General features: G+C 49.6%; 1 protein-coding gene across 1 annotated transcript in view; it reads left to right on the top strand.

The window, feature by feature from the left end:
• The first annotated feature begins 7,039 nt into the window (after positions 1–7,039).
• Positions 7,040–11,528, top strand: part of LOC119969691 (glutathione synthetase-like) — a 102,858-nt gene continuing 98,369 nt past the window's right edge. The window contains exon 1 of the mRNA XM_038803681.1: positions 7,040–7,116. Within this exon, the coding sequence (XP_038659609.1) occupies positions 7,102–7,116 (15 nt within the window). The 5' untranslated portion in view covers positions 7,040–7,101. The remainder of the gene's footprint in view (positions 7,117–11,528) is intronic.

Raw genomic sequence — 11,528 nt, 5'->3', positions numbered from 1 at the left:
ACGCAAACACGGGGAGAATGTGTGATGTATAATCAATTGTACAAAGACTAAGGTTGGATACAACTGTGGCTTTATTGCAGTAAGATGTGTGGCCTCCCACAGCAGCTGGCAAAATCGCTGCTTAAATAGAGGACACGCAGATTTATACTCCTCCTACTGGGCAGAGCCAGCAGGCAGGGGCTACCGGCGAACCTGTAGCACAGGTCCTACCTTACATCACATAACACAGGTGTAACAGTGGTTTACCACAATGTGCAAACTCCACACGGACAATGACCCAGAGCTGGGATCGAACCTGGGACCTTGGCGCCGTGAGGCAGCAGTGCTAACGCACTGCGCCACCGTGCTACCCTGATAATTGGATCTTTTGACAACAAGCATCAGTGTTCTTCCCTGCACCGCCTCCATCACCTGATTGGCTCCCTTACTTATTTCCCTCCCTGGCTCTCGCCCAGTCCTGCATTGGAGTGTCAGTCGTGATCCGACACTCAAGCCTCTGGAGTGTGATTCAAACTCAACCCTTCTGACTCCGACAAGAGAACTGAGATGCAGCATCCTGAGGTATTCAAAACTGTAAATAGATAGGGAGCAACTGTTTCTTTTTGTGGGTGGTGCAGTGACCAGAGGAGACAGGTTTAAGTCAAAAAGAATTGGGGAGAGATGAGACATTTCTTTTCAGAGCAAGTAGATGTGATGTGGAATGTACTTCCTAAAGGGTGTGGAAGTAAATTCAATCGTGCGTTGACAAAGGGAATTGAATATAGATTTGAAAAGGAAACATTTTTGTAGCAATGGGAAGAGAGTGGGCAGCTGAACCGATAGGATGAGGTTTTGACAGAACCGGCATGACTTTGATAGAATGGCCACTTTCTGTCCTGTTTGCATTTTTAAAAGTTTGGTGTCGTCAAGATAGGGTCGATAGCTATTCTAAGTTGCTCTGGAGCTTCTAGGAGTTGGAGTATAATCGATCTCCTGGACATCGCTGTGAGAAACCCTGCAGAAAATGCATCGAGGCATGATGAAAAATTGTTTCAGTTGCCTCTGTGGGCGGCACGGTGGCGCAATGGTTAACACTGCTGCCTCACAGCGCCGAGGTCCCAGGTTCTATCCCGGCCCTGGGTCACTGTCCGTGTGGAGATTGCACATTCTCCCCGTGTCTGCGTGGGTCTCTCCCTCACAACCCAAAGATGTGCAGGCTAGATGGATTGACCACGCTAAATTGCCCCTTAATTGGAAAATAAAATAATTGGGTACTCTAAATTTATTTTTAAAAACATTTAAATAAATTTTTAAAAAATTCTCTTTGAACACATGTATTATATTAACAGTTGGAAATGGAGGAGGAAGACTGAATGGTTGTAAGCTGGAGATCATGTGCTAAAGCCAGTAGATATATGGTCACCCAGAGTTTGCAAGTCCAGTTCAAGGTGAACTCTGATAAAATTTGATCACTGCCTCCTCCAAATTGCATTATTTTAATTATGCAGTTCAACACCCGACTGAGTGTCTGAGACCTGCTAGCTGGTAGGACTGGTTTATCATCAAATCCACTAGGCTTCCTCAGGGTCTTTCAGCTTCATAAATTGTATGAATGTAATTTATGGATATGCATGTCATCTATTTGTTGAATTGTGCAATTGTTTACATTAAATGTTAGCCTGCGGGTGCTCCGGTTTCCTCCCACAGTCCAAAGATGTGCAGGTTAGGTGGATTGGCCATGCTAAATTGCCCTTAGTGTCCAAAATTGCCCTTAGTGTTGGGTGGGGTTACTGGGTTACGGGGCCAGGGTGGAGATGTTGACGTTGGGTAGAGTGCTCTTTCCAAGAGCCGGTGCAGACTCGATGGGCCGAATGGCTTCCTTCTGCACTGTAAACTCTATGATAATCTTTTTTTTAAAATAATTTTTATTGAAAAATGTTGAATTTATACAACAACATCAAACCATACTAAAATACCAACGATAACAGTAATGACAACCATCATGAACCTTCGCTCCATCTCAATGAACAACCCAACATATTAACAACAACTTAAGTTAACACAATGTTAAGTTACATAACCGTAGCGAAAAAATATAGAAACTATAATAAGCAACACCCCCCCCCCCCCCCCCCCCCCCGGGTTGTTGCTGCTATTGACCAAGATACCTATCTTTGAGCCAGGAAGTCCAGAAAAGGCTGCCACTGTTTATAGAACCCTTGTATTGATCCTCTCAGGGCAAATTTGACCCTTTCCAACTTTATAAATCCCGCCATGTCATTGACCCAGGTCTCCACACTTGGGGGCCTCGCATCCTTCCACTGCAGCAAGATCCTCCGCCGGGCTACTAGGGACGCAAAGGCCAGGACACCAGCCTCTTTCGCCTCCTGCACTCCCGGCTCTACCGCAACTCCGAAAATCGCGAGTCCACACCCTGGTTTAACCCTGGATCCAACCACCCTCGACACCGTCCCCGCCACCCCCTTCCAGAATTCTTCCAGTGCTGGGCATGCCCAGAACATATGGGCATGATTCGCTGGACTCCCCGAACATCAGGTGCACCTGTCCTCACCCCCCAAAGAGCTTACTCATCCTAGTCCAGGACATGTGGGCCCGGTGCAGCACCTTAAATTGGATGAGACTAAGCCTCGCACAAGGCGAGGAAGAGTTGACTCTCTCCAAGGCATCCGCCCAAGTCCCGTCCTCTATCTGCTCCCCAAGTTCCTCCTCCCATTTAGCCTTCAGCTCCTCCACTGATGACTCCTCCACCTCCTGCATTACCTTATAGATGTCAGACACCTTCCCCTCTCCGACCCACACCCCTGAAAGCACTCTTGTCCATCGTCCCCCGTGAGAGCAGCAAAGGGAATCCCTCTACCTGTCGCCTAGCAAACGCCTTTACCTGCAAGCATCTGAACATGTTCCCTTGGGGAAGCCCAAATTTATCTTCCAGTTCCCCCAGGCCCGCAAACCTCCCGCCAATAAACAGGTCCCTCAATTTACTGATGTCCACCCTTTGCCACCCCCTAAATCCCCCATCCTTGTTCCCCGGGATGAACCGATAATTGCCACCCAATGGAGCCTCCATCGACCCCCCTGTTTCCCCCCTATGCCGTCTCCACTGTCCCCAGATTCTTAGGGTCGCTGCCACCACCGGGCTCGTGATAAACCTCTTAGGGGAGAGCGGCAACGGCGCCGTTACCATGGCATCCAGGCTCGTACCTCTACATGACGCCATCTCCATTCTTTTCCACGCCGCCCCTCCCCCCTCCATCACCATTTAAGCACCATTGACACATTGGCCGCCCAATAGTATCCCAAAAGGTTGGGCAGCGCCAGCCCGCCTCTATCCCTCCCTCGCTCCAGGAAAACCCTCTTCACTCTCGGAGTCCCATGTGCCCACACAAAGCTCAAAATACTGCTAGTCACCCTCCTAAAGAAGGCCCTGGGGATGAAGATGGGCAGGCACTGAAAGAGGAACAAGAGCCTCGGAAGCACCGTCATTTTGACGGACTGCACCCTCCCCGCCAACGACAATGGCAGCATGTCCCACCTCTTGAACTCCTCCTCCATCTGATCTACAAGTCTGGTGAAATTATGTTTGTGAAGAGTCCCCCAGTCCCTGGCCACCTGCACCCCCAGGTACCTAAAACTCTCCCCTGCCCGCCTAAGCGGGAGCCTACCAATTCCTTCCTCCTGGTCTCCAGGGTGCACCACAAACACCTCACTCTTGCCTAGATTTAGTTTATTACCTGAAAAGGTCCCAAACTCAGCTAGCAGCTCCATCACCCCCGTAAATTCTATGATAATCTATGATTAACACAGGACAAAGGTTCGGCACAACATCGTGGGCCGAAGGGCCTGTTCTGTGCTGTATTTTTCTATGTTCTATGTTCTGTGTCATCCCACTTAAATCCAATCCAATTCTGAGAAACCGTCGGCACAGAATCCAATTCAAACTGAGTTGTTAGGATGCGGAGCTCTCAAGGTTTGTGACTATTGTAACCCCCTCGAAATGCACGGGGACGACCCATTCGCTCTCCCCCGGGGGCTGGTGGAGCACGGGCTCCCCCGCTGAGGGGCCGGGGCACATTAAAATGCACAGGTAAAAGCCTGACCAGGAAGGGAAGGGCATCTTCGGATGGCCCCAGCTGGGACTAGTTGTGCTCCCCGTAGCTTTGCAGTTAGTATTTCCTTTTGGAATAAACCAATCTGCTTTAAACCCTTTCGGGACTCCTCTGATTGTAAGAGTGACTCAGGCAGAGGTTTTGTCAATGTTCAAGATGAGTTTGCCAGGTAAAGGATGGATAAAGGAGGGTAGGAACGAGGTGAGTAAATATGATTAGGAATCTGTTTGCCTGAAGGAAAGCAATCAGCATAGAATGGTTGGAGAAAAATCACCTTCCTCCGGGCGGCGCGGTAGCACAGTGGTTAGCACTGTTGCTTCACAGCGCCAGGGACCCAGGTTTGATTCCTGGCTTGGGTCACTGCCTGTGCTGAATCTGCACATTCTCCCCATGGGTTTCCTCCGGGTGCTCCGGTTTCCTCCCACCAGTCCCGAAAGACGTGCTGTTAGGTGAAGTGGACATTCTGAATTCTCTCTCCGTGTACCCGAACTGGCGCCGGAGTGTGGCAACTAGCGGCTTTTCACAATAACTTCATTGCAGTGTTAATGGAAGCCTAGTTGTGACAATAAAGATTATTATAAAAGATTATTATAAACTGGAGCTCACAGCTGGTCACATCCACCCATCACTCCAGTAAATATTGGCTTCTCCTCTAGCAGTACCTCAGTTTGTAAATAGCCTTTTCTGATGCCTCGAGACATATGCTGGAGGCTTCCAGTAGTTAACAAAGTGGTTTATTGATGAAAGGCAAAGTTAGCCAAGCAACATGCACATAATACTGTACAACAGGTCTCAATACTCAATACTATAGAAAGCATCCTATCGGGCTACATCACAGCCTGGTATGGCAACTGCTCGGCCCAGGACCACAAGGAACTTCAGAGAGTTGTTAATACCGCCCAGTCCATCACATAAACCTGCCTCCCATCCATGGACTCCATCTACACCTCCTGCTGCCTGGGGAATGCGGGCAGCATAATCAAGGATCCCTCCCACCCGGCTTATTCACTTTTCCAACTTGTTCCGTCGGGCAGGAGATACAGAAATCTGAGAACACGCACGAACAGACTCAAAAACAGCTTCTTCCCCACTGTCACCAGACTCCTAAATGACCCTCTTATTGACTGACCTCATTAACACTACACCCTGTATCCTTCACCTGATGCCAATGCTTATGTAGTTACATTGTATATCTTGTGTTGCCCTATTATGTATTTTCTTGAATTTTGTTTAATTCCCTTTTCTTCCCATGTACTGAATGATCTGTTGAGCTGCTTGCAGAAAATACTTTTCACTGTACCTCGGTACACGTGACAATAAACAAATCCAATCCAATCCAATCCAATACATTGGCTCCCTGGTCTACACTGCGTGGGATCCTGCTCCCAGGGCCCCGCCCAAACACCCCATTGGCTAGGATTTGCTTGTTCCCACGCGGTTGGCCCCGAGCTGGTTGCGTGGTCCGTGGAGCTCGCCCCCTTAAAGGGGTCACACTCCCACACCATTCTTGTGCTCAGATCCCTCTGGCTTCACACCCCGGGGGCGGGATTCTCCGGTCACCGATGGCAAAACTGCGTTCGGCGATTATCCGGAAAATCTCCGTTCACAACCAAATCGGTGGGGGGGAGGGGGGGGGGGCCGCTATCGCCATGCTCCGTCCTCTCCAAAGCGGCGTACCCTCTGAGTTTCCTAAGGCCCACCCCACGATGCTCCGCACCCCGACCAGCCGAGTTCACGACGGTGTCGGTCACGTGTGGTCCCATCCGTCAGGAACTCGGCGTGGCGGCTGCGGACTCAGTCCGGCGCTCCCACAGTCGGGGAAGGGCCGATCCGCGGGTAGGGGAGACTTTATCAGCAGCTGGGGGTACTGTTGTGGGGTGGTCCGGGGCTCGCGAGCCGGCCAAAGATGGACACTGGCCGTTGGATCGGTGGAAATCCCCGGAGCTGTGCACCATCCCCTGGGTGTTTGGATGGTGCGTGTGTGGTGTTGCCTCCCGCAGTGTCCAGGCATCAAGGTCTGATTGGGATGCTAGGCAATGACTCCCACATACTACATGGACTGTCACCCCAGGGGTATCCACTTGGCATGTGTGAAGTGCTCAACTAACCACGATTGCCAATTCCCTATCAGCAATCACCTTCAGCCACTCAGCCAGAGGCCTCGGCAATCAGTAGTGTAATGTTCTTTGATTATGCTGATGTTGAATCTTGATGTTAACCAAGAACATTGGGCGCGATTCTCCGCTGCCCATGACGGGTCGGAGAATAGCGGGAGGGCCTTCCCGACATTTTTCCCGCCCTCCCGATATTCTCCCTCCCCCGCCACGGCCGCCCCACGACACGAATCGCTGCTCGCCGTTTTTTACGGCGAACAGCGATTCTCCCCTGGCCGATGGGCCGAGTTCCCAGGCCTTTACGGCCGTTTTCACGAACTCAAACATACCTGCTCTCACCGTTCGTGAAAACGGCCGCAAATGCCGTCCCGGACAACCATGGCACCGATTGGCACGGCTGTGCCAAGGGTGGCATGGGCCTGCGATCGGTGGGCACCGATCACGGGCAGCGGGTCCGATACCCGCGCACTATTTGTTCCTCCGCCGCCCCGCAGGATCAGTCCGCGGAGCCAGCAGGCAGGGGCTACCGGCGAACCTGTAGCACAGGTCCTACCTTACATCACCTGATACAGGTGTAACAATGGTTTACCACAATGTGCAAACTCCAAACGGAATTTGCCAGGATCGAACCTGGGACCTTGGCGCCGTGAGGCAGCAGTGCTAACGCATTGCGCCACCGTGCTACCCTGATAATTGGATCTTTTGACAACAAGCATCAGTGTTCTTCCCTGCACCGCCTCCATCACTTGATTGGCTCCCTTACTTATTTCCCTCCCTGGCTCTCGCCCAGTCCTGCATTGGAGTGTCAGTCGTGATCCGACACTCAAGCCTCTGGAGTGTGATTCAAACTCAACCCTTCTGACTCCGACAAGAGAACTGAGATGCAGCATCCTGAGGTATTCAAAACTGTAAATAGATAGGGAGCAACTGTTTCTTTTTGTGGGTGGTGCAGTGACCAGAGGAGACAGGTTTAAGTCAAAAAGAATTGGGGAGAGATGAGACATTTCTTTACAGAGCAAGTAGATGTGATGTGGAATGTACTTCCTAAAGGGTGTGGAAGTAAATTCAATCGTGCGTTGACAAAGGGAATTGAATATAGATTTGAAAAGGAAACATTTTCGTAGCAATGGGAAAAGAGTGGGCAGGATGAGGTTTTGAAAGAACCGGCATGACTTTGATAGAATGGCTACTTTCTGTCCTGTTTGATTGTATTTTTAAAAGTTTGGTGTAGTCAAGATAGGGTCGATAGCTATTCTAAGTTGCTCTGGAGCTTCTAGGAGTTGGAGTATAATCGATCTCCTGGACATTGCTGTGAGAAACCCTGCAGCAAATGCATCGAGGCATGATGAAAAATTGTTTTAGTTGCCTCTGTGGGCGGCACGGTGGCGCAATGGTTAGCACTGCTGCCTCACAGCGCTGAGGACCCGGGTTCAATCCCGGCTCTGGGTCACTGTCCGTGTGGAGTTTGCACATTCTCCCCGTGTCTGCGTAGGTCTCACCCCCACAACCCAAAGATGTGCAGGCTAGATGGATTGACCACGCTAAATTGCCCCTTAATTGGAAAATAAAAGAATTGGGTACTCTAAATTTATTTTTTAAAACATTTAAATAAATTTTTAAAAAATTCTCTTTGAACACATGTATTATATTAACAGTTGGAAATGGAGGAGGAAGACTGAATGGTTGTAAGCTGGAGATCATGTGCTAAAGCCAGTAGATATATGGTCACCCAGAGTTTGCAAGTCCAGTTCAAGGTGAACTCTGAGAAAATTTGATCACTGCCTCCTCCAAAGTGCATTATTTTAATTATGCAGTTCAACACCCGACTGAGTGTCTGAGACCTGCTAGCTGGTAGGACTGGTTTATCATCAAACCCACTAGGCTTCCTCAGGGTCTTTCAGCTTCATAAATTGTATGAATGTAATTTATGGAGCATGCATGTCATCTATTTGTTGAATTGTGCAATTGTTTACATTAAATGTTAGCCTCTGGGTGCTCCGGTTTCCTCCCACAGTCCAAGGATGTGCAGGTTAGGTGGATTGGCTATGCTAAATTGCCCTTAATGTCCAAAATTGCCCTTAGTGCTGGGTGGGGTTACTGGGTTATGGGGCCAGGGTGGACGTGTTGACCTTGGGTAGAGTGCTCTTTCCAAGAGCCGGTGCAGACTCGATGGGCCGAATGGCCTCCTTCTGCTCTGTAAATTCTATGATAATCTATGATTAACACAGGACAAAGGTTCGGCACAACATCGTGGGCCGAAGGGCCTGTTCTGTGCTGTATTTTTCTATGTTCTATGTTCTGTGTCATCCCACTTAAATCCAGTCTAATTCTGAGAAACCGTCGGCACAGAATCCAATTCAAACTGAGTTGTTAGGATGCGGAGCTCTCAAGGTTTGTGACTATTGTAACCCCCTCGAAATGCACGGGGACGACCCAATCGCTCTCCCCCGGGGGCTGGTGGAGCACGGGCTCGCCCGCTGAGGGGCCGGGGCACATTAAAATGCACAGGTAAAAGCCTGACCAGGAAGGGAAGGGCATCTTCGGATGGCCCCAGCTGGGACTAGTTGTGCTCCCCGTAGCTTTGCAGTTAGTATTTCCTTTTGGAATAAACCAATCTGCTTTAAACCCTTTCGGGACTCCTCTGATTGTAAGAGTGACTCAGGCAGAGGTTTTGTCAATGTTCAAGATGAGTTTGCCAGGTAAAGGATGGATAAAGGAGGGTAGGAACGAGGTGTGTAAATATGATTAGGAATCTGTTTGCCTGAAGGAAAGCAATCAGCATAGAATGGTTGGAGAAAAATCACCTTCCTCCGGGCGGCGCGGTAGCACAGTGGTTAGCACTGTTGCTTCACAGCGCCAGGGACCCAGGTTTGATTCCTGGCTTGGGTCACTGTCTGTGCGGAGTCTGCACGTTCTCCCCATGTCTGCATGGGTTTCCTCCGGGTGCTCCGGTTTCCTCCCACAAGTCCCAAAATACGTGCTGTTAGGTGAATTGGACATTCTGAATTCTCTCTCCGTGTACCCGAACTGGCGCCGGAGTGTGGCAACTAGCGGCTTTTCACAGTAACTTCATTGCAGTGTTAATGGAAGCCTAGTTGTGACAATAAAGATTATTTAAAAAGATTATTAGAAACTGGAGCTCATCCAAACTCACAGCTGGTCCCATCCACCCATCACTCCTGTAAATATTGGCTTCTCCACTCGCAGTACCTCAGTTTCGAAATAGCCTTTTCTGATCCTCGAGTCATATGCTGGAGGCTTCCAGTAGTTAACAAAGTGGTTTATTGATGAAAGGCAAAGTTAGCCAAGCAACATGCACATAATACTGTACAACAGGTCTCAGCACATTGGCTCCCTGGTCTACACTGCGTGGGATCCTGCTGCCAGGGCCCCGCCCAAACACCCCATTGGCTAGGATTTGCTTGTTCCCACGCGGTTGGCCCCGAGCTGGTTGCGTGGTCCGTGGAGCACGCCCCCTTAAAGGGGCCACACTCCCACACCATTCTTCTGCTCAGATCCCTCTGGCTTCACACCCCGGGGGCGGGATTCTCCGGTCACCGATGGCAAAACTGCGTTCGGCGATTATCCGGAAAATCTCCGTTCACAACCAAATCGGGGGGGGGGGGGGGGGGGGGCGCCGCTATCGCCATGCTCCGTCCTCTCCAAAGCGGCGTACCCTTTGAGTTTCCTAAGGCCCACCCCACGATGCTCCGCACCCCGACCAGCCGAGTTCTCGACGGCGCTGGTCACGTATGGACCCGGCGATTCTCCGCGCCATATTGCCAGCTAGAGCTGGGTGCTCTACGCTGCCGGCATGCTAGCCCCCCAGCTACACGGAGGTTCGGTGGCCGTTTTGCGCTGAATTTATTGGCATAAATCGTCACCGTTCCCATGCCGGCGTGAGGACATCGCCTCACAATCGGAGAATCCCGCCCCCTATCTCTGAAACCATTTCCACTCCTGTGAGGTCTCTTTGCTCCAAAGATTTTCTTTGCTTCACCATTGATGGCTGTGCCTTCATCTGCCTTGATCCTAAATGCTGGGGTTGACTCCCTGAACTTTTCCATCTCTCTATTCCTCTCTTCCGTGAAGATGTCCCCTGAAACCTACCTCTTTGAAAACATTTTTTTTTACCTGCCCCAATACGTTCTTGGCATGTCAATTTTTTTTTGATAGCACTCTGTGAGACCTCTCGGAATATTTTATTATGCTAAAGTGGCAATATAAATGCAAGCTGTTGTGTGTTTCAATGTCTTGTTGAGGTAACTGTTCCAATTCCACTGCCCCCCTACATTTGTGTAATTGCAAATTTCAGTGCTTTGAATCCAAGTCATTTAAACGAGTTTGGAAAACTGAATGCTGAGGCATTGACTCCAAGCAAAACCTTTCCATTCTCACCTCTGTACCCCTTGACACGTATACGCACTCTCTTGACTCAGTAATTAATGGGCTGGATTCTTCGATTTTTGTGCTATGTCCGAATGATCCATGGCTTTTTAACGTCAACAAAACCGGCAGTGCCCAGCATTGATCCTGCGGTGAGGGGATAGTGTTATGGGCCAGGATTTAGAGAGCCCCAAAGTGTATCATGGAGTTCACCCGACCCACAACTTTTAATAGATTGTGGTATGGGGAGCACACGGCCCACTCTACAGGTGTGGTACAGCAGAAATGGGAAAGTATTTTTTAAAGCAAAACAATGTTTATTCTATGAACTCAAGTTAACCTTTTTAAAACATACAGTGAACATAAGAACATAAGAAGTAGGAGCAGGAGTCGGCCATCTGGCCCCTCGAGCCTGCTCTGCCATTCAATGAGATCTGGCTGATCTTTTGTGGGCTCAGCTTCACTTTCCGACCCGAACACCATAACCCTTAATCCCTTTATTCTTCAAAAAACCATCTATCTTTATCTTAAAACATTTAATGAAGGAGCCTCAACTGCTTCACTGGGCAAGGAATTCCATAGATTCACAACCCTTTGGATGAAGAAGTTCCTCCGGAGCTCAGTCCTAACTCTACTTCCCCTTATTTTGAAGCTATGCCCCCTAGTTCTGCTGTCACCCTTCAGTGGAAACAACCTGCCTGCATCTATCCTATCTATTCCCTTCATAATTTTATATGTTTCTATAAGATCCCCCCTCATCCTTCTAAATTCCAATGAGTACAGTCCCAGTCTACTCAACCTCTCCTCGTAATCCAACCTCTTCAGCTCTGGGATTAACCTAGTGAATCTCCTCTGCACACCCTCCAGTGCCAGTACGTCCTTTCTCAGGTAAGGAGACCAAAACTGAACACAATACTCCAGG

This window comes from Scyliorhinus canicula, chromosome 7, assembly GCF_902713615.1.
Source record: "Scyliorhinus canicula chromosome 7, sScyCan1.1, whole genome shotgun sequence".
Classification (NCBI taxonomy): Eukaryota; Metazoa; Chordata; class Chondrichthyes; order Carcharhiniformes; family Scyliorhinidae; genus Scyliorhinus; species Scyliorhinus canicula.
This window is presented reverse-complemented; position numbering and strand designations above follow the sequence as displayed.